This window comes from Trachurus japonicus, chromosome 23, assembly GCF_045865225.1.
Source record: "Trachurus japonicus isolate A0001 chromosome 23, Traja_1.0".
NCBI classification, from domain to species: domain Eukaryota; kingdom Metazoa; phylum Chordata; class Actinopteri; order Carangiformes; family Carangidae; genus Trachurus; species Trachurus japonicus.
In genome coordinates this window covers 12,298,694-12,322,908 of record NC_140929.1, presented here as the reverse complement: position 1 = coordinate 12,322,908, position 24,215 = coordinate 12,298,694, and the positions used below count along the sequence as shown (strand labels likewise).

General features: G+C 40.8%; 1 protein-coding gene across 4 annotated transcripts; it reads left to right on the top strand.

Annotated features, from left to right (window-relative positions):
* Window positions 1-7,194: 7,194 nt before the first annotated feature.
* LOC146962619 (proline-rich protein 5-like) lies at window positions 7,195-22,950 on the top strand. Of its 4 annotated transcripts, none has more exons than XM_085769226.1 (10): window positions 7,195-7,449; window positions 10,102-10,197; window positions 13,076-13,258; window positions 14,267-14,347; window positions 15,329-15,435; window positions 16,629-16,720; window positions 16,805-16,945; window positions 20,934-21,078; window positions 21,242-21,538; window positions 22,013-22,950. In XM_085769226.1, the coding sequence occupies exons 2-10, from the start codon at window positions 10,172-10,174 to the stop codon at window positions 22,348-22,350; spliced, it is 1,410 nt and encodes a 469-aa protein (XP_085625352.1). In that variant the 5' UTR covers window positions 7,195-7,449; window positions 10,102-10,171; the 3' UTR covers window positions 22,351-22,950. The 4 variants fall into 4 exon arrangements, with proteins under 4 accessions (XP_085625352.1, XP_085625351.1, XP_085625349.1 ...); XM_085769225.1 differs by having other exon boundaries at window positions 13,073-13,258; XM_085769223.1 differs by lacking the exons at window positions 7,195-7,449; window positions 10,102-10,197 and adding an exon at window positions 11,451-11,658 and having other exon boundaries at window positions 13,073-13,258.
* Window positions 22,951-24,215: the final 1,265 nt, after the last annotated feature.

Genomic DNA, 24,215 nt, shown 5'->3' with positions numbered 1-24,215 from the left:
AATAGAAGTGACTGGACTTCAATGAAGTGTTAAACCATCCATCCATTGTCTAACACCTATCCATGCAGGGCCTCGAGGGGCTGGAGCCGATCCCAGCTGACCGAGGGAGAGGGTGGGGTACATACAGTCTGTCACAGGGCTGAAACTGTATGTAGGCAATTTAAAGTCATCAGTCAACGTGATGCGAGTGTCTTTGGACTGTGGGAGGAAACTGGAGAACCCCGGAGAGAACTTATGTAGGCACAGGGACCCTGAAAGGCCCCAGGCTTTAACCACCTCCCACTGAAAACCAATTGATCTTTTTGTTGCCTTTCTTGGGAGCTTTGGGTAATTAGATGACACAATCATTTTTATTCTAACGGACTGATCTCCTTGTTTTATTCAAAAGCCTTCACCTTTACATGACTGACATGTATCCAAAGCCAAAAGAGTCACTTTTTATCCCAGTCTCCATTCTCTTTGACCAACAGAGACTCCAGTTGTTGTCTCTGTCCTTGCAGTACTCGTTCTCTCCACACGGCCGCAGCACTCGTCCTTACAGAGCATTTATGACCTGAAGGATTTACTGTCAGTACACTTGGTCTCCTTCCAAACAGCTTCTTGCTTCAAGCTCAATCAGGAAACAGCTTGTAGTGAGGTGTGAATCCAGACTTTATTACTTGTCACTATGGATACAATGAGAACAACACGGTCAGCCCAGAGAGAAAGAGGCCTGAGGAAGGAAACAGAGACTTACCGGTAGATTATAACAATATATTTCCATCAAGCTCTTTTCCTGCTTTGATACCAATACTTCACTGTAAAAAATGTGGATATCAAAAAGTTAAATGTAGTTTGAAAAAATTGTCTTCATTCATCTCAATACCTCAAAGTAACACATTTTCCAGTGTTGATTAATTAAACTGTTTGGCTTTCAGATAAAAAACCTTAATGAGCTTCACTTTTTGTATTTTGTAATTTTTTCTTGCAGTGACGAGATTTATTTTCAGTCATTCAAGGGTGAACCTACAAAACATTTGCATGTAGAGGTGTTCCCTGTAACACACTCACATTAAAAAGCAACACCAAGTAACCACCATTATTTAAAATGAACGTTAAAGTTCCTCTTTTCTGTCTCTTAATTTTCTTTTCTGTCAGATGTCACATTTATCCTCCATGCATTGTGACATTTATGAGATGAAGCTGAACCCACAACTTCACACTCACAAGCTGCTACTGTAACAGCATAAACAAGGTGTGACATTGCCCCTTAAACAAAAATCACCCCCGCATGATCGTCTCCTTGGAGGTCACATATAGATTAAAACAATGGCATTTGCATCATAGGAAGATTAAATGCAATATCTTTGTCTTGTGTATTTTGTTGGAACACTTACTCACGTGTGGAAATTCCCTCTCGTGCTTCAGGAAACTTCAGACATTTGGGATCCTGTTTGAGTGAGCTGTGAATTGTGGGATTTACCCTTTACCCCCACTGTGAGGCCCCGAGGACAACACTGACCGTGGTTACACCTGAAATACAGGTGAATGATTAAGTGGTGGTCACCTAATGGAGCACTGAAGACGAGTTAATCATCCATGATCTTTATTGTGTATAGTAAAAACAGAAACAGAGGACTTGAGCTCACGCACACACACACACACACACACACAAACACACAGCTCTAAAATAAAAAAGGCCCAAGAATAATTGAGAAAGTAATTGATTAAAATTAGACTTTCACAATAAAATGTTTAAGAAGGGATGTGAATGAAACTATAATACCTGCCTCTATTTTTACCTTGAATAAGGGTTTGCGTATGTGTGTGCGTGAGTGTGGTACTTCAGCCTGTTGTCATGACCAAGTGTTTTTTTTTTTTCTTTTTTGTTGTTCAACAGGGTGGAATGAAAGGACACTTGAGAAAGCGCTGGAACACAGAGAGATGGTGGTAAGGCGAATGAGAGAGGGAAGAGATGCTGGGGGAGGTGATGGGGGGGGGGTCTTTGGATGTCATGTGTGTGGGAGAAGGTACAAATGCACAGACTGCAGACAGAGAGAACAGCCTGTTCTATGCTTCAGTTTATGTAAATGTTACAAGAAATAAGCTGCAGAGCCATTTTACTGTATGAACCTACAGTACTGATGCATCACAACTTAATATGTTTTACCACCTGATGCTTTATCTAATTAATACTAATCATTGCTAATTAATTTCATGTAGCGTTTTAGAATTGGCAAATATTTGCACTATTTTAACTTTGGAGCACCACTACTGTATGAAGACACTGCCACCTCTGCTCTACTCCACGCTGCAGACGTGTGGTTCACTGATGACATAAACTGAAAGTGCATGTAATCTTCAGACATCCACCAGACAACCACTACAACGGGCTGCTGCCAGGTCAGCAGTCTGCTGCATCAACTAATGTTTCAATAATAATAATCAGCTCTGAAGCAGTTAGCAAGATGTTTATGTAGCGTTTATGTAGCATTTAAGCACATTGCAGTGTTTGGAGCTTACTGTAATGCTAACAATGCTCACAAAACATAGTATAGTGTATGCTATGGTCAGCATAAAATTGTAATTTATAACACTATTCTCACATTTGCTAATTTGCTAACTTGGCACCATCTCACGTGTTTATGGGAACTGTGTCTTTTCATCAGCATGTCACATTTTCTTTGATGTCCTTGATTTTTCTTATTATTGCAAACATGGATAAAAAAAAATCTCTTCCATCATCTTTTTTTAGCTGACTGAGAGTTTCCATAAAGGCCTAATGAGGGGCTGAGTGTGTGTTTACTAAACAGTCAAGGAGTCAAGTGTCTGTCTCTTCCTTGTTCTCCCTCCTTTTCTTCCTTCCTCACACATGGACTCTCTCATTAATCCATCTGCTGCTCCCCACTTCATCTTCAGATGCCCTTGAATGAAGCGTTATTGACCTCAGATCTGGAGCTGGAACGTTTACAGTGTGGACCAGGATGCAGGTTTTTGCACTGACTTTGCTCACATGATATTAAATGCACATTCCTTTGTGTTTCTAGATGAGTCTGGGCTCATAAGAGGGGAAGGGTTTTGAAGATGTGAGACACACAGAGCTCTCAGTTCCCTTTACTTGCTCGTATTTTATGTTGCTGCCTCATGCTAAAGTTTTTACATTCTTTGACATTTTCTTCTATCATTAACTTACTCATTGCCCCTTGATGTTAAGGAATGTACAAAATGTGAATGTGCAAATTCACCCTAGCTTTGAAATCTAACTCAGTTGCCCTCCTATTTCTCTTGATCATCTTTGACATATTTCATCCCTTTGTTTGGAATTCACCTGTGGTATAAATTACATTTATTGGACATTGTTTTGGAAAGGCACTTCCTGTTCATATAGGATATCACAGCTGACAATGCATATAGCAGAGCCAAGGAGGAAGGAACAGGCTGCAGAGCTCAGAGACAGGGCTATGTGTTGAGGCACAGATCTATAGTAGGGAAGGTTAGGAGGGAGCACAGTGGCCTCCATAACTTTTAAATGGAACAAGTGGAACAAACAGGAGCTGAGAAACTGAGAAATCAGGATCTTGCTACCAGAGGTGACCAAGAGCCTGTCACAGTCACTCTGGCTGAGCTCCAGAGAGTCCGTGAGGAGAAGGACAACAAGTTCAAAGCATCGTGTCCGGCTTCCTCCAGACGTGACGCTCAGAATTAAGGCCAGACAGTTCAATCCTGGTGTCATCAGAACAGATAATAGAGTTCCTCACAGTCTGAGAGTCCTTTAGGTGTTTTTTTGTGTGTGTGTCTGGTCACTTTAGTATAAAGAGAAAGTATAGGGTTTTCAATATAGTTTGGTTCTGATGGTAACATGAGACACATCCCTCTGTGTTTCAATGTAAAACAAAGAAAAGGAAAGATAATCACCTGCATCTTGGACTATTTAAGAGAAATCCCATCCCTCCCCCACAGTATGTGGACACAGCGGTGATGATATTGCAACCTTGGCCTGTTTAGTGTAATCACGTCGCCGTGGCGATGTGGGCTCCTGAGTGGAGTCATTACAGGTTCCTGCTGCTGTTTCCTGTGGCCTGAGAGCAGCAGCAGCTCCTGTTTACACGGCCCAGATTAACAGGGCAGAGCTTTTTAAATGGCTGCCTCTGTGTACATGTGTATTTCTTTTACTTAAGAAAAAAAAAGAAAAAACACCTGTGGTCGTGAACGTGTGTGTGTGTACGTGTGGGTTTGTTTGTGACGACCTGATGTGAGTTTGTGTGCGTTTTGACTTTAAATAGACCAGAGGAGCTAGAGTGTAGCTGAACACAAACAAACACTGTGTATCTCTACACACCGTCCGTCCGTCCATCCAGCAGCCAGGAGGTCACAAGGAGCTGCTGAAGGGCCTCTGAGCAAGGCACCGAACCTTCCCCTGTTGACCTATTTGCCACACTGTAAGGGGAAGCCCCCCACCACCACCTTGTATGAAATCACCTGAAACTAAAAAGTTTTAAAGAGTGTGTGGGAGAGGAAATGAAATATAACACCGGGGACGAGCGAGAGCAACTCATCCTGATAGCTTACGTCGTTTCATACGCACAAGGAACCACACAACGGTTTCCAAAATGTTCAACCTCAAACACCCACCTGTGATTATCTAATGATGTTACATCCAGAGTGAAGGAAATAAGCGGAGTGCGTTATCCCGTACAGTGCTGTACACTCTTAACAGTGTGAGCTGTGGTTTTTTTTAACTAACCTACAGCTTCCTTGCTGTAAGAGTGCATGTTGTCAGCAAAAAAAAAAAAAACATATCAGAGAGAGGTTGTGAAAGAGAAACAGAAAAGCATTTGGTGCAGATATAAATTTCAATCATAATTTTATATGAGCAGAGTCTTCCATGATTTTTATAGAACTTTATACTTGTCACTCAAGCAGGAAATGAACTGTCATATCCAATAATTTAACTAATAAAAGTATCTCATCTAGAACTGGTTTTAATTGTGAGCTATTATTGAATACATTTTTAATAACTGTGAAGGTTATGCAAGTCATAGTTCATGTGGACGTTCACGATGCTGGTGTATTCAGTTACTCTATGTGTGTGTGTGTGTGTGTGTGTGTGTGTGTGTGTGTGTGTGTGTGTGTGTGTAGTAAAGTGGGTTCAGCCTGTATTTCCTGGACTTAAGATACACACCAGTATACACAGATGCACATTATCCAAACACACAAAAACACTTTTGCAGCAGTGAACAGCCCCAAAAACCAACCAACACGTTTAAACGTGGTTGATGTGGTTGTATACTTGTGAGCATGTCCACTGTGTCTATGTGTGTGTCTGTGTGCGAACGTGCGTGTGTTCAGAGATTTGAGTAACTGTGTTTATATAATGTTAAGTGATTAGTGAACTCTGGGCAAGCTGTGTTTTTCCAGGTGCTTGTGTGTGTGCGTTATGTTTTATAGTCCTGAGAACCTTCAAGATACAATCTGGCCTTGAACAGTAGAATTTGCTATTATAAACCTGTTCCTTATTACAGGGGGAGGAGTGGGGAAGGGTGAGGGCTAAAGATTGTGTGTGCATGTGTATATGCGTGTGTGTGTGTGTGTGTGTGTGTGTGTAGGGGAGGAGGGGAAGTGTACTATCAGCAGAGTAGGGTTGCATATGCATGTGGTCTCTGCAGACACAGTTTAGTTTGTGTGGTGCGACACAGCGAGCCCTGTAGTTAATGTAGTGGTCTGTACATTAGACACTGTGTGCAGCTAATGAGGCCGGGCAGAGCTAATAAGTTGTAAATGCAAGTTGGCTCTAAAGTGACAACACGCACACACATAGACACACGCATACATACACACACAAAAGCCTATGGAGCTGCTGCTGAGTGGCCTGGGCAGTAAAAGCACTCTGTAAGTTCCAGTGTTTTCAGTGGGCTGCTGCTGATGTAGTGTTCTGACTGTGTATTATTTCACTATGAATTAAACATGATGCGAGTCCAATCTGCTACCAACAAAGACTCCCAATGTTTTCAACCAGCTTACAAAGCCGCTTCTGCTCTGCACTAAAACACCACCAAGTCCAGGCAGGAGTTTGAATTCAGCCTCCTCTCTCTCTCTCCTTCCTTTTTGTAAATCCACCGCTTTTGGTCTGGACTGAAATATCTCAACAAATACTGGATGAACTGCCATTAAAGTTTATACAAACATTCATGATACCCGAAGGATGAATCTTAAAGACTTTCCTGAATGACCTTTGAACACATGCAGCTTCTTTACTGTGCACTGGAAAAATCCTAGCCATAATCCAAGTTTCACTACTGTGTTGATTTGATCCAAACCCAATTGGAAGTGATGGTGCTTTGTGTTTGATTGTTGCCTATAAGTCCCAGTGCAGTAACAAATCATTTCACAAAATAAAATAACATGCTAATTCACAGGCAGAGTTATGTGTCTTTATTTTTTATCATACTCCCCCCATGGCAACCTATCTAAATCTCGTACTACCCCTTTATATAATATAATAGTAATGCTAATACTAATACAACTAATACTTGATTTAAGTTCAAGTACACATTGTATTACAGTACTAAAGAAAATGTGCTTAAATGTGGTTTTCATCCCTAGAATTAGGTGTCATATAAGTATAGATGGGTAAATGTCCTTAGGTTTGAGAGGTTAAAATTGAAGCTATTATTAGTTTCAGATTACTCCTGTCTGAACCATCCCGATTTTGTGAGGAAAACCTACTAGTATTGGTTTTTATTATTTATTATATTGCACAATTGTAACATTAAGAAGTAGGGTAGGGTTAGGGTGGCTAATATTATAATAGTTGACTTCCTGAGCTTTACTATGTGGCAGAAACACTTTCTTTCTTGTTATTGCCTTCAAACTTCTGCATGTGCAACCTGTTGATTCTTCAGATAATGGATGTACATGGAGGAGTCCACTGAGTCCAGAAGTAGCAGACATGATCTTTATTCTCCTCATTATCACAAACTCAACACAAACACACATGACAACCACAAAGACTTCCCATAGACTACATTTCTCACCCATCGACCCCTATACAAAGCCTCATGTTCACATACACACAAACACACACCCACACACTACACACATAACACCGCCGCCGTCGAACCCTCTCTCACACACATTTCCTCTCTCTCTCTCTCTCTCTCTCTCTCTCTCTCTCTCTCTCTCTCTCTCTCTCTCTGCTGTGTGACGCTCGCGGACAGTCCTGACTGCGCTGACAGCTCGCGGGCAGATCACATCTTCTCTGGAGAGAACGTGCGCAGCAGAGCTCAGCCTTCACGCGCCGCCGCCGCCGCCTGCGTTGACGACGGTGGACTGTTTCAGCTCCGCGTGAAGACCCCCACCCGCTTCCCGCGAGTCTTCACGGCAGCACGAGACATATCTCAGTCCCACTGAGTGATTTATAAACACAGGACATGATTTAAAGCGGCGCGAGGAAGTCTCCTGCCTGAAAAAGTGAGTATAATACAATCAGCTCGAGCTCCAAAGTTCAGATAAAAACGTTGTCGTTTTATAATGATGGAGAACGACAATAAAAAAAAGTAAAAATTGCACTTAATTCCTAAAATTAACTTTTTAAATTTACACAAATCAACATTTTAATAGCAGGATATGAAGAAATGTGAGATTTTTTTTCTCCTACTAAGTGTTATTGATGGAGCTAGCTAATTACAGTCCTCTGATTTATAGTGCATTGCAGAGTGTTTGTCAGGGCAGGGTTAACACACGCACACGCACGCACACACACCAGTGGTTTGTGTTTTTTTCTTCTTTACAGCAGGACCTCCAGCCTGTGGTTTGGTTTTCTGCCAGTGAGGCTGGTGAAGCAGACAAACCTGCTACAAAGACACAAAAAGACATTTACTTTAGCACTTGTCTGTTGCAGGGTGGTTATTTCCCTGTCCTGCTGCCAGTCTGCAGAATGGTGTGTACGTGTGTGTGCGTGTGTGTGTGCTTTCCACCACTTGAAGCAAATTATGGGTGTTAATTTTCAAGAGTGGAGTCCCTGATATCTACTTACAATATAAACTGTCTTTTGCTCAGAGAGAGGTGGGAGGAGGAGGAGGTTGTGTGATCAGTAAAGTCAGGTTTTTTTTAGTTTTTTTTTTTAAAGAAGAAAAAACAGTGTGAGTTATCTGCTAATGAAGATCTGTCAGGTGCCTGAATTAGAATCATTCAAATTCCCAAATCTATAATCCATACTGTTTAAGAGCCCTGAAGCAAGCAGGTTTAAGAAAGACACTAAGTAAGCATGTGCTGCAGGGCCAAGGTATGATTTACCAGAGCCACAGAGAGCCAGAGACGTCCACAGATCCAGAGTTACGACTGTAATATTACCATGCACAAACTTTAAAAAGTGGAAGTGGTCTCAGATGAGCCTGTCTGAGCAGGTTCACCTTGACTTGTTTCTGTGGCTCGGAGGCTTGCTGCAAATAGAAGGTCCAAGTTATTTTCACGTTGTCAGATCAAGTAAATCTATGTCAGGAGCACATTTGTGGTGTCCAAAGTGCTTTACAAAGAAAACAAGGTAAGAGAAATGCACATGAATAGAATGGATGGACTGGTTAACGTCTATTTACTGCAGCCGCCAGACTGCATTAGATCATGGTTTATATTGCATAGCGACAAATACAATTTCCAGGAAGTACAGTCTGAACGACTGGAGAGTCATTACAGGCAGAGCAGCCAAACACACACAACACTATTTTAATTTAAACAGACGATGAGGATTGCCCTGATAGTGATAATTAAGCAGTTTCGGTGATTGCTTTGCTCAGTAATCAGTAATCTAAAACTATCACTGTAATTCACAGACATGTTAATGTTGCATATTTCACCAGTGATTATACACGACTGTGGAGCAAGAAAAACAAGGAGCAAAAATGCCCTGGTCAGGATATAGGTCATGAGGAAGCATCAGCCTTACCCCATTTGGCCCTGTACCACAAACCTGCCTCATATATAGTGTTTCATTCTGTCGGTGTGTGTATGTGTGTGTGTGCATGTGAGACAGAGCGAATGTGCATGTGGGGGCATTTGAGGTTGTGGTAGGATCAGATGTCTTTCTCAACCACTTTGCTGTAATTTGATTAGAATACTGTCTTGTTAGCCAGACGGTGAGTAGACTAGACACCTGTTTGTCTGTCTCGAGTGAGTCGACTGCATCTGTCTGAAGACTGTAATTTAACTGCAACTTTTATAGAGCACTGACATATCCCAGCATCTTATATTTTAAGTTTTTGAAGCCATTACACACGTTGCTATTAAAGAATCCGTCAAGTTATGACAAGGTCTCATGTTTTCCATCGCTGAAACAATCCTGGTGAAAATGCTGTATTGTTTTTAACACCATTCACCCCAGGGTCAGATCCACAAGGTTATCTCTGTGCAGTTCTGCTGCCAGTGTCTTTTTTGATACAATGACTGAGATCAGCCAAAGTTGACAAAGTTCAGATCCTATTCATAGCAGCCTAATAAAACCAGAGTGAGCTGCAGGTTTTAACTGCGAAATCTTTTACAAATGACATTTTTTTTAATTTTGCAAAACTCAACCGCAGACATAGAAAAACACGGTACATGATCAGCAGCCGATGCATGAGAGCTGTTTCAGGCGTTAACCTATATGCAAAAATAGGACAATAATCAGGTGGATGTTTGTGGTTTCACCTTTACGCTGTTCTCTGGCTTTTTCTGCAAGACCTTCCAAGTGAAGAAAATAGCATGTTGATTTTCTCCAGGTTAGTCAAAATTAACCGAGGCCTGTTTTCCGGAAGAAAAAAAAAAAAAATTCCAGTGATTTTCCACAGTAGACATTTCTTAATTGAAAAGTGCTTCTTTTTTTTCACTGACGATGTTAAAAGAACTAGGACCCCGAAGCAGGTAAAACCAAACAGTTTATGAAAACTGCACCAGGCATTTCTATTGTACGTAAGAGAAAAAACATCTGTTCAGTCTGGAAAATCAATCATGTCCATTATTTGTATTTAGCTTCGCTTGTTTGTTTCCTGGGTTCCAGAAGTGAAAGTTTGTTTCTGACATGATGAGACCTGATGACAGTCACAGGATGCTCTCAACCAGACCAGTCATTCTGTTGGTTCTCGCTTTCAGATGCTGCTTGGTTTGGTTGGTGGCAAGTACTGGACGGTCACTAGTTTTGCAGCTGTCTGTCAAGACTAACATGGAACGAGAGGGCTCATTCAGGAGGTAAGGACACACACACACACACACACACACACACACACACTGCAACCACCAGGTCTCATTCATGCAGGAGTTTCTCTGCAGTTCCAATACTTATTCCTTTTTCCTTTTCTCTCTTTGTCCCAGTCCTTTGGGAAGGACAAAGATGGATGAAAGTGAAACACACACACATAGACACACATTCCTGAATGACCTCATTCATTCTTTCATTCATGCAAACATCCCCCTTATCCTCCTTTGTTTAGTAATTAGACCACAGCCTTTTCTCTCTCAACTCTTCCCGTTGTTTCTGAGCCAAAAACAAAAAGTATCTAACTTCTGGGTTAAATCCACATCCTTTAACTCATTCAAATCCAGAAATAAATAGTTTTTTTCATCAGCAGGGGGGCTGCCTCTAGATACTTTTTGCAACCCTACAGTTTATTTCAAGTCCCTTCATGTTCTGCTTCTGTTTTCATCTATTTTTCACAAGTGACTGACCGAATTGTCAGTAGATCCAGTGGCATGAGGTACAACATTGCACCTTCTTTTCTGAGAGAATTTGGAAACACTCTCACTTTGACATGAGCGGTGTGCGCGCGTGTCTGACTCTGTGTGTATGTGTGAGAGTGTGTCTCCCCGTGTGTGTGACTGAGCCCAGGGCTCCTGTTTCTCACACTGACCTATTTATGTGGAGTTGAACTAAGATCCAGGTTGACAGACGGACCTACAACACACACACATACACACACTGTCTCTCCTCCTCCCTGCCATATTCTTTTACATGCCCACGATTTTCCATCCCCTCTTTTTTCTCATCCGAACTTTCTCTCCTTCCACTTCTTCCTCTCTTTTGCTTTTTATGTCCAAATTCAGTTAAGTTCACTTCAGTTAATTCCATCCATGTGAGCAGTGTTCATCGGGCATGGATAATTAAATGTACTGAAATCCAAGAGGAAAAGCAAATAATTCCAGTGCAGATGGCAGTAAAACCAAACTGAATCTATAGTATAAATAAAGGAATAATGAACAGTGATCGGTGATTGAGGTCAGCAGCTTAAATACAGCTTCTATCTGTCTTGGGCCCCACACAGAGAAACACAGAGGAGAAAGGAAGTGAAATGTGTGTCACCTTTAAATCCTTCCCCTCCCATTTGGCAGCTCTTGAACCTCAAAGGGTTCCTTTGTTCGCCTGGCACAGGAGCTCACAGGGTCACATGGCCACCGACTGGCACAGACTGGCAAAGGGAGAAGGAGAAAGAGAGGTAGAGTGGGTGAGAAGAAGGAAGGGAAGAGTAGAAAGGTAGAGGAATTCAAGAAAGGAGAGAAGAGAGAAGGAGCACGTGAAAAAGTGAAACAGAGACCTGGAGGACAAAGACACTTGTTCTCCTCCAGTGTCTTTATCCTCTCCTTCATCCACCTGCTCAGATCAGTGTGACACACACTCATGGAGTGGGGATATGTGGTACCTTTTCAGTTACTTGAGTAAGTACATCATGTAAAAGAGTTTGTGTGTTTGAGAGGGGGTGTTGTGTGTTTTCATCTTTTGCTCAATTTTCTTTTATAAATTCATTTTCATGCGTTGAACTGTAGAGACAACAGCTGTTTTCTATTGTGCACATTCACTGTATGCTTACCTGTATGTGCAAAATACATAGTAGTTGTCTATAGTGCACATATACAAAATACATAGTGCTCGTATAATTCAAAAACCTTTAAGCTGTGTATTATTGTCATGACAATGTGGTAATGTGTGCTGTTCAAACATCTTTTTAGTAGCCAATAATAGCTCAAAACTTCAAAATAGATTCAAATTTCTATCTCAGTAAACAAAGTAAATACCAAACCTCATCTTTAAATAGCTGGGAACTATTTTTATTTGCTTGGTAAGGGTTCACTGGTGTTATCAAAGTCGTTGCAGACGATATTATGTTATCTCACTTACTGAAAACACATTTACAGTATGGCATATTTAGCAGTTTTACACTAGTTTCATTTTCCATCGCTCGATTTCCTGTTTACCCCCGAGCATGTTTGTTCTTCTGCACTTATGAGGGTGCATATTGAGATGTATGGTGTGTGTGTGTGTGTGTGTGTGTGTGTGTATTCCCTTGTAGCGCACCTTAACTTGACCCGTGGCTGACTGTTGCCCTCAACTTTCTGAAATCTCATTCTGACCGTGATACACAAAATCAAATCTATCACTGATTCTTTTGAAAAAGTTAAATTCTACAATTTTCTACAACATCCATGTGATTACAATCCCAAAATTCAATGAATTTAGTTTATTTTGAGACAGAAACAGCATCATCTCAGCCCCACACTGAAAAAACACTGTTGATATTTCTTTCATTTCCCGGGACTGACTGACTGACTGACTGACTGACTGACTGACTGACTGACTTGTGGTTTGGAAGTTGTCTGAATATTTATGGCATCTTCCCTCCTCTCGTGCCTCTTTTTTACGCTTCTCCTCTCCTCTCACTTCTTTCTTGTCTTTGTCGTGTCTCTGCTCCGTCAATCTCTCTTCCTCGCTCCGCTTTCTGCTTTTTTTTCCACACTTCCCTTCACCCCACCCTTTTACATCATCCTTCCTCTTCCTCTTCAATCTGTCTCTCTCCTCCTTCAGGTTGATATAGCCCCATATAGTTCTCCTGAGTGCACCTGTCTCACTACTGGATGTTTCCACAGCAGTGTCGTACACCAGCTTGTTTAAAACCTCAATAAGTCACTCCTCAATCCAATAAATTATATGGAAAATGATTTTAAAATAGAAATCAAAGTGTTTTCACCCCAAGCTTTTGAAAACATACAGCTTTAACCTCCACGTGTTGTTCCATATTGTGATTGCTCTTTGGTTATCGTTTCTATTCTCTCTTTCTTCCTTTTGGATTTCGAGGAGTCTCCACAGCAAACTAAGGTTGGGCAGCAGCTCGTCCTCCAGTCTGACCGACCTCTCTCAGGCGAAGAGCCCTGCAGGAGGAGGAGGGGAGAAGGGAGGAACAGCTGGGGGGCTGACGGAGGAGTGCAGCAAGGACAAAGGGACCCAGCAGAGGAGGGCCGGGGCCAACGCCACCTGGAACAGGTCGGTGTTGGTGTTGGAGCCAGATTGACATGTTTATTCCCACAAAGTGTGAAGTGTCAGCCGTGGAGATTTACTTTATGAATGTGAAAATGCTCCCAAGCTCTCATGCTTATTTTTACACACATGTTTTTTAATGGGGGGTCCGTGTCTTTTTCACTGGCGATGTCATGTTGGAACAAACATCACCAGAAGAAAGCTGCATCGCTGCCATTATTCATGCTATGAATAGGAACCTTAACGCACATGCACGCACATAAGCATCAACTCTTTCTGTCTCGCTCCCCTCAGGGTCCATCACCATCTCTCTTTACCTCCATCCATCTTTCACTCCACTTTTTTTTTATATCATTCTGCCTCATAGATTCTTTTCTCCCCGGCTCTTCTCTCTCTTTTCTCTGGTTATTTTTATGGTTTTTCAGCTTTATTTGAAACTATACAGCTCAGAGTGGAAAGCAAGAGCTCTCTCTCTGTTTGCTGTGTGGATGTAAGGCTGCATTAACCACATGAGCTGGGCCGAATCCTACAGTGAGATGAGTTCATGCCCTCTCTGAAGTTTTATATTTCACACCTCTGTTTTGTTTTTTTTGCTGTTTTTTCTCCTTTGTTTAGACTTTAGATTTTGTTTTTTGATTTTGATTTTTTTAAATGGTTTGCTTTCTTTTCTACTGTACTTACTTATGTGGGGTTTATCTTCTGTGTTATTTGTACTCACATATGCGTGCGTGCGAGCCTTGAGCCTTGTTTTAAAAAACGTCAGGATCAGGGTCAAAGCTGCTCAAATGTTGGTGACTCCAAATTGTATCAGCAGATAACTGCCGCCAAACATCATGACATCAGAACAAATGCACACTCAAGTTGTTATTATAGCTCCAGTTTATACTTTTAGTTTTCTAAACTTTATAATTTTCATTTTTAATTTTGCCTGATCCCACAGCATATTTAGTAAGTCTTTGTAAATATAAAATTAACCATACATGCTTCCCTGTGTTTTTTTTTTTTTTTTTGCAGCATCCACAATGCAGTGATTTCCGTTTTCCAGAGGAAGGATCTGGGAGAAAATGAACTCTACACTCTGAATGAAGGTGTCAGGTTAGTGCCGCGTCTCTTCATCCATCTGTTTTTTATTTGTCTGTTTTTCTTCCTCTCTTGCCGACTTTCACACGAGCGCGCTGAATTTTTAGCTCGAGCTGGTTTGTATTTTAGGATGTATGACTAAATTATAGTGTTTTGTTCTGTAATTTCACTGTAGCTGAAGATTTCCTGCAGGCACAAACACTCTTTCTCCTGTATACACACAATGGCAGCTTCAGCATGCTAAATTTAGCCACCACTGAAACATTAACACATTTAACAGTTATTATTGTGGCATCATTCTCATCTGCACCATAGGTAATGTGTTCCTGACTATGTGCTGTCCAGTGAATAAGAAACACCTTAAGAGGGGACGTGACAGGTTGGGGTTACACAGGGGTCACTGCTGTGTGTTTAGTGTTTAAATACAGTGTAGCTGTGGGCTGTGGACGCAGGACTGCAATTGTGTACAGTAAATATTACAAACTATATGAGACATGCAAGTACATGCACACACAATACTTGCAATGGATGAGTGAATACATCTTCACACAGCAGTAATCATGATGTGTTCCGTATCTAATAAGAGACATTTTGTTAAATTAAAATTTTATGCCTCCAATTATGTTCTGTTTGCTCAGTGTTGCTTTGTGTGCCACGCAGATTGAAGGGTCAACTTTTCCCCCCGCTGTAATAACAGCAGCCGAGCTGTCATACAAATCTGTACTCTATGTTTTTGTTAACTGGCAATCAGTGTAAAATCCTGTTGCTGAAGGCTTCAGATGTTTGCCTAGCCTTTGTTTTCAGTGCGAACATCTTTTTTCATTTCCTGAGTCTGCTGCAGTTTAAACACTGCAGCCTGCGCACACAGTCTCATTACTTCTGCTTCATGTTCAGCCCTTGGATGTGTCAGTGATGGTTTATGTGTGTATGTGGGGATTTGCCAGACGCTGCATATGTGTACACTCATAAGCAGTTTTTTTTTTTTTTTTTTTGCAGACAGCTGCTGAAGACAGAGCTGGGCTCCTTCTTTACTGAGTACCTTCAGAACCAGCTGCTCACTAAAGGCATGGTCATACTACGAGACAAGATCCGCTTCTATGAAGGTACACATTAACACACACATATAATAGTAGTATATTTATATTGAAAGATAATTTTGTGCAAATATAAAGCTAGGAGGTTAAGGAGTTATTCTCATAAATATGAACATAAATAAACACATTTTCAGAGGTTAAACGCCCATATTGCTTGTTTTGCTACATTGCTTTGAAGGAAGTGTCTGAAAGTTGATTATAACATCTGAAGGGGTAGAAAAGGTCTGTTGTTGAATCCTGAGCTTCAGATTTCTGATGCTTTGATTTGGAACATTCCTGGGAATGATTCATTTCAGGGAAACTCAGACATGAACGCTCAGACATCTTATCTCAAAGTAGGCAGAAATAATAATTGACCAAAATCTCAGATGCAGAGTTAACCATTTAACTACCTAGTTTGTACAGTGAGAACAGATAGGGCTTAATCTCTCCATCATCACACCTTTTTCTGCAGTGCACACCTGTATGCACATAGACACACAATCATAGTGAAAGAGACAACTTGAATAGATGAGAACAACCAGCACGAAAATTATTTTGCTCTGTCTTTTGTGGTGAATGTGTGACCTTCATTTGAAGTACCTCCGAAATTATAAAACACACATTTTCACTCACAGGAAGTGAGGCTTTACGTCAATCGCACAACATTGAGTCAGTGAGAAGAGATATAAGAGACAAGAGAAACCACAGTGACTCACAGACTCTTTGTTTTGGCTCAATCAGCAGTGCTGTAGTTCATTCTCAGGACCAGAGTGACCCGTGGACCTAATGTCATTCAGGGATTTATCCCCCATTCCTGTTTCTGTCAAATAATGAATCAATCACACAGCTCAATGCAGGATCTGATAATCTGAATCTAATCTGAAATATCACAGAAGATGAGTGAGCAGTACAGTACTACCGGTACAAATGCTTTTATTGTGTTAGATTATCTCAGTAACTGATAAAGCCCAATGAGCACTCTCTTTTTCAAGTCATCTTTGATATTACAGTCGTTTACAGTTTCCATTGCAGAGAAGCACACAGACATTTCAAGGTATACAGGGCAGTTTACACAGGGTGTGACAGGGTGTGGCATCACGTGTGTGTATCTGTATGAGACAGACAGCCACACAAATATAGAGTAGACTTAAATCTCTTCCTCTAACAGTGCATAAAAGTCTTGTTGCTGCACTCTATCATTTTCTAATTGTGTCAAATAGGTCAGAAGTTGTTGGACTCTCTGGCTGACACGTGGGATTTCTTCTTCTGTGATGTCCTGTCCATGCTGCAGGCCATTTTCTACCCTGTACAGGTACACACACCTAATTTACACACTCACACATGAAAGTTCTCCTCACACAACTCTGTTATTGACGTGTGTGTGTGTGTGTTTCAGGGAAAGGAGCCGTCAGTGCGTCAGCTGGCTCTGCTCCACTTCAGGAACATCATCACCCTGAACCTGAAACTGGACGAGGCTCTCGCTCGACCCCGAGCCAGAGTTCCTCCTTCTATCATACAGATGCTGCTAATACTACAGGTACACACACACACACACACACACACACACACACACAAAGCCTCTCTTGTTGCATCATCCACACACACACTGTCAGACAGATATTCATGACTGATGTGGGGTGAAGGAAGAGGATAACTGACAACAGATGGGGAAAGAGGTTGAGGTTATTTTTCTGCACAGGGATCTCACAGGAAGTAATCTCAGTGTGAACACAGAGCACAGTCTTCCCATGACCACTCTGTACCCTCTGCACTGTCTATATGTGTGTGTGTGTGTGTGTGTGTGTGTGTGTGCGTGTGCGCATGTGTGCGCCTGAGGAGATGTTTGTGTTGATGTTTGCTTGTGTGAATTACCCATGTTTTTTTACGCTGTCATTAAAACTGCAGCATCCGCACAAGAACAGCAGCAAGTCAGTTATGAACAGAGCTTATCAGACCTCATTAGCTAATGTGTTCATTGTTATACGTAGATTCATAATGAAGCAGAGAGTCTTGTTCATAAAGTAATGGCCACAGAGACCTTTATATGTCCCCTGTGGATAATTTCACATAATTATACACATATATAACTGAACTAGTTTTATTTGGTTTAGTTACTCATCCACTGTGTCGTGACGCACAGCTGCACACAGTAAATTGTCCATTACCTTCATTTCCTGTGGGAACAGAAGGAGTTGTTTACTTGTCATTTAACTGTGGTGTTTTTCTGCTTTTCGTACTACCACAGTATTTGGTTTTCAGGTAAAGACGCTGCTTATTTCTCAAAATTAAAAAAAAAAAGCTCTATTATCCATTATTTGATCTGTATTTCACTGTTGAAGGGTACATTCATGATATTTTTCAACTGTATAAGTTAATGCTGTGCAGTTTTAGCAGTGCGCAAAAGATAATTCAAAAGAGAGAATCACATTTTTTTATTGAAGTGCTCATAACTTGTGTCAAAAGTAGAAATAATAGTTTTGTAACCACTGCCACACAGTGCCACAGTGCTCCATTTCTGAGAAGATAACAGAAAGTTTTGTTTCTGAGTACAGAAGAAAAGAAGAAAAGGGACATGAAAAAGAGAACATCAAATAACCACAGCATCCTTAGTTTGAATTGCTGATCAAGATGAAGTGCAATTATACTGGTGTAAAGAAAACTTATAGGCAAATGTAAAACAAAGTTAACTAACACAAATCTTACAATAAAAGTGCACACCGAAATGGATTACCATGCGCTACAGTTTTATGTTCTTTTATTTTTGAGAGTCTGATAAAATTACTTTTCATTGAACCTCAGAGACAAAAATCACAACATTAAAAGGCAGAAAAAGCTTCCATTTATTATGCAAAGGAAGCAGGTTATGTAGAAACTTGTTTAGCAAAAGCACATTCATCATCAGTTTGTTTTCTGTGTAAGATTTTTAGCAACCTTCGGCTCCTGAAGGATTACAAGTTAAGCGGCAGCCTCTATAGTTTATTGAGCTGTGGTCCAACCAATCAAAGATTAAAGGATGATTATGGTGTGGACACCTAACATTTAACCTGTAAGCCAATCTTCCAAAAACTCAGTATATTGCTTTAAAGTTAGAAATGTATTGGTCAGAGGCAGGATTTGGGTCAGGGAGTGAGTAAAGTGGATTAAATGTGCTCTCAAGTGTGTCTGGGTGTGTAAACTGTCAGTCTGTGTGTTTCTGTGTGTGTTTGTGTTAGCTTGGACGTCATTGTGGAGACTCATTGACCCAAATCTGCTGCTCCCAGACTCAAACAGAGTAAAAAAAAAAAAGAAGAAGAAAAAGACACAAATAGAAAACAGGATAGGCTATATTTGCTTTCATGTTCTGTGCACTGTGTACAGATATGTATTTCAGTGCACTTTTGGTTTTTCAGTTTTTTGTTCATCTCCAATGGTCACAAAACCAAGAGAAAGAGGAAGAGAAAAACAGGTAGAGTTTGGGATGTGAAAGCAGACATGGCTGCTGAGAAAGAAGTCTGTGAGAGATTAAATTCAACATTGGATGTTGGCTGTTTGCTACTTCTTGTTTCATCTGTTAGTAATTTCCCTTTCATTCTGTTAGTATGCTGTGACGCCAATTCACTGAAGTCTGCTCCATTTATGTGGTTTGTTTCTGTGCTGCGGTTTTGATGCAAGGGCTTAATGATTCAGAGCATTGAAAGTTGATTGATCTCTGCTTTGTTATTCTGCGACATATCACACCGATGTGAGGATTAGTTTAAAATCCAACTTCTTCAAGTGTTTTATGAGGAAACTAGGAAGTGCAGCATCAGGAGATGGGGGCTAGAACCAGACAGAAACAAAGAGCCTGAACCTCTCACACTGCAAATGTCTTTTTTTTTTTGTTGGCTCCGAGTTCATAAAACAGCAGCATCTTGATTATGAGGGTAATTTATTTGCAAGTGATCTACTTGAAAAACATGAAATGCACAGTGGGTTTCAGCTCTGCTGCCGAGATGAAAGAAAATGTGAAGCCTGTGTTTCCTGGTGACAGTGTGAAAACGATTATGTTGCTCCCATGAAACAAGAGGAACCATCAATAAATAATACCCAAGGCAACGAGGGCTACACATATGCAGAGTGACTGTACAGAGAAGCTGGATGAGTTCAAAGTTACAAGCCTCCCCCCACTGAGAGAACAGCCTCTTTTATTCTATTACAAAAAATGGTTGTGATTATACTGTAAAAGCTCACGCTACCATTTCCCTCTTCCCCCGTCTCCTGTCTTCTTTCACTTATCTTTTTATAGCAGGGTTTTGTGTGATTCTAAAACTTGGACCCCAACAAAGGCCATGTCCTTAAAGCTGCTCTGATCAATACCAGATATTCAATGGAGACCAAACCAGAACCAGAACCAAGAGAACATATTACATTTACATTCATCATAATGTGGTAGAAAAACAACATGATGTTTGTGTTTGTGGGACGGTTAGCTTACGTGATCAACTTTTGAACTATTAGATGATGACAGTTTGTAGCACTGGCCCAATCCGTGCTATATTTCCAAGCATCATGCATTACTGATCATTACCTTGTCTGATTCAGATCTACTTTCTGCAGCGGAGACATATAGACAGAAAAGCATGGGAAATTCTCCATTCAACCTGAAACTGAGCCACACCCAAAGTCAGAATTGAGCTACTGTAGCAGAACTCTTTCTCCGAAGGTCATTTAGCTCCATGCACTCTTACACCCTTACACTTTCCACACCTTTACCACACAGGAAACGAAATATTTCTTTACACTGAGGATGTGCATCATTTTCAGTCAGTGTGCTCCGCTCAGATGTTGTGGACTCATCATTCTTGATGTGCGGAGGAGCTTTGTAAGGCTTGATCCTAGAATGACAAATAACAGTGCAAAGTTTACATTCTTTGTGGTGGGGTTTCATCATGAAGTTTACGTCCATTGTTCACTTCCCACACTGGAATTCTGTCGATACTGGACCAAGTCACATCAGTTTGTTTTGTCTGTCTCTCTTTATCTAAATTGAACAGTGTTGTTTTTCTTATCTCACCATGTTTATACAAGTTGATACAAGAGATTGAATCACGATTTGGCTATTTTACTCATGTGGCTCTGGCTGGGTTTTTATAAAAGCATAGTGTCTGTTATCAGCAGCTGTCACAACAACAATATTAACATTCAGAAAACTTTTTCTCCAAGACCTTTGATTGAGACCATTTGAGTATGGATGATACAGTTAAAGAAAGCTAAATTTCTTTCTTTCTTTCTTTCTTTCTTTCTTTCTTTCTTTCTTTCTTTCTTTCTTTATTTCTTCCTTCCTTCCTTCCTTCCTTCCTTCCTTCCTTCCTTCCTTCCTTCCTTCCTTCCTTCCTTCCTCCCTCCCTTCCTCCCTTCCTTCCTTCCCACCAATGTTTTCATGGTTTTTAAAGTTTCCATTACCACCAGCCAAGTAGCAAAGTAGCACCAAGTAGCAATTAGTGGATAATAAAACATTGTGTTTGTGTGTGTCTTTTTGTGTGTGTTTGTGTGTGTGTTTGATGCAGGGTGTCCATGAATCTAAAGGTGTCACAGACGACTACCTGCGTCTGGAGTCTCTCATCCAGAAGGTGGTCTCTCCCTACCTTGGGACTCATGGCTTGTACTCCAGAGATGGATCCTCCAATCTGCACTGTTCCTCCTGCCTATTAGGTGTGTGTTTGTGTGAACATGTGTGTGCTTCCAGATGTTAAAAGTTCCACATTTTCCATGTTTACGTGTTCTCTTGTACTTGAGGTTTCCCGTGGCGTTCTGTGGCCTGTTTTCAACCATAAAGTAATCCGAATGAATTTAATTTCCCCCTCACTCTCTTTAGAAAAGCGTTTGCAGCGCCCCTGGCCCTCCAAACCAGGCAACTCCCCCGCTGCCAAAAATCCAGTGGTACGGTCTAAAAGTTACAACGTCCCCATGCTGACCCCCGTGGTGGAATATGACGCGGACGCTTCCCTCGGAGGCGGCACGGGAATCAGACGACACTCCGTCTCTGAGATAACTTCCTGCGTGGAGGAGAGCAGCTCTGTGGTCGAGTCCACCACCAACCTCACCAGTAACACCAGCACATCCAGTCTCGCCAACCAATCCCCGGCTTCCACTGAATCTGCTGCTCTTTCAGGTAGGAAACAAAACAAGATTAAAGATTAGAAAGTTTTCTCTTTTTAGAAAAACAAATGTTATTGCTTATGTATATACAACTTGGAGCACTCTGCAAAATCATTTGAAACTTACCTCACTTTTATCAATAGGACAATTTAAAACCATAACTACATCTTATTTTACCTCTAACTGCTCGTGCTTTTAACTATGTTTCAATTTATATAGTCACCTTTAAATTCTGGTATTTTGTTATGTTTTTGTATGTTTCAAATGTCTTGTCTTCTGTCCTTATATGTTTTGTGTTTCATCTCGGCTATATTGTAAATGAGGTTACTCCTCAATATATCTCAGAGTTTGAATAAAGGTTATGAAATGAAATGTGTGAATTTCTAACCTTAAAATCAAACTTTAGATTGAGAAATAATTATTGTTCATTCATGCTTCATTATTGTTCATTAAGCTAACTGTAAATTTGTTACCATCTTTTCTTCAGACACTGTGATCTCCAACCAGAGCCCCCATCCCAGAGTTGCAGACAGCCGCACAAGTCCCCATCTTCAGCCACAGCATCACTCCCCAGGCATCCTCCCAGAGCCCTCCCCACATGAGGACACACAGGTGTGGGACTCCCCCTCGTCCGCCACCAGGGTGTTGGCTCAGGACACGAGCTCCGGTCCCAGCCCGTCGTCCAGTCCGGAGATCATGATGGACCACGCCCTGGAGTCTCTGGACTCAGAGCCGGAGCAGGACGGCATCTTTCTGGACTTCTCACAACGCTGTTCTGGAGGGTCGACGCACAGCAGAGACAGCAGCAGACAGAGTGTGGCCTGACACACACACACACACACACACACACACACACACACACACACACACACACACAGACACGCACATTTATCTCAGGAGACACATGTGTGCAAATAATGCTGAGCCAATACTGACATTCCTCACACCCAGCGATGCCCCCTGCTGTTTTGACATATCACCGGGGATTCTTTCAAACTGAATTATTTTTTTAAGTGATGTCGCTAAACACAAGTCTTTACTCATGATGAGGAGTAAACATTTCATTTTGGCACTTTTTGGTGTGTTGGAAACATCAGCACTGGCTTCTATTGAAACTCTACAATCACACAGATCTCTTGACTTTCAAACTAAAAAAGTAACTACTACTCCCTTTTTTCTCTTATGAATGAAAACAAGGAGCCAGTGGTGATGACATGTCCTACGAGCAACAGAAAATGTTTTACTGTCGTCAAATGTTTTCAGGACCATGGCTATTGAATAGCTTGGGTTAACAAATTCAAACTTTTAAAATTTAAAAATATATACAAACTTTAAGTTTGATGTTTGTACTGTTGGCTGAATATCAACATATTTTATGAACTGATTATTAAAATCTTCTATTAAACATGGATTTTGCACTTTTGACTTTACGTCTAAACCTGCTGGTTTCTCCCTTTATACCTTTAATCAAAACCCTGTATCTAGTATTTAGATGTGAGAAACGTAGTGGTATTTAATAAATAGTATGTGGTATACACAGAGAGGCTTGTACTGCCAAGAGAGTGTACGACGTCATGGTGTATTTAGCTTCTCAAGGGAAGAAGGGACTGGAAATGGTTCCAGCGTATTTCAACTGTTTTGCTTTATAAGACCTCCTTTACATAAGATCAGTGACAAATTTCATATCCACTTGTTTTCTGCTGCTTTGATGTCGGATCAAACACGTTTTGCCCGGTACCATCCAAATAAAAGCTGATCCACAAGTCACCATACGTTAATGGCAAATATTATTTTTATTTTCCATTTAATATTTTTCATTCAATTGTTGATTTATTTTTTTTATTTAATAAAGATTTGGCCAAGATATTTTCTTATATCTTCATAATTTTGGTATAATTCTACTGTTGCCAAACCTTGGACTTGTTCCTTGTGCCTTGTGTCAAATCAGAATCATCACTGAAACCTGCCTCTGCCTCAGTGCGTGGAGGATATGTGAGTCAGGGTGGTTCTCATCAATCACATAGTTGGGGAATTTTTTTAAAATCATTTTTGACAAAAGCCCCCATTATCTTATATGGGACAGTGTTTATTTGGTTATTTATAAGAATGTTTTCAGATGTTAGTAAAGGGTGATTTTTTTCACAGGACCATGCAGGGCTTTGCCCACTCCTGACTCTCAAGACTGAAGGTATTTTACTAGAGACTATACCCTAGGCTTATCTCAGCTCCTCACACATTATCTTAGTTGACACTTAAATAGCAGACAGACAGGTGTAACAATTCTGTCATACAACCACAACATGTTCATGCTCAAACCTGTCCAAACAGTGACAATGAACTGTTTTCCTTGGTGAAAAACTCACAGACTGACCACAGACGTTTCCTGTTATGATGCAGCCTTTGGAGACATGTGATGTGTGCTGTGCTCACAAATGTAACCCATTTCAATATGCTACTTCTAAATAATGATATTGATGTGGTTTACAAAAGAAACAAATCTAATATTTATTTTAAGAATACTCTTTTTCTTAAAAACATCCTGTCAAGACTGATGATTAATTACATTTACCCTCATCATCACCTAATAGGCTATAAGATATTGGATTGAAATGAATAGAGATGTGAGGCATATAGTTCACTTTTGACAAACAAAACTTAAATCAATTAGTTTTTCGCATAAAACAGTAAAG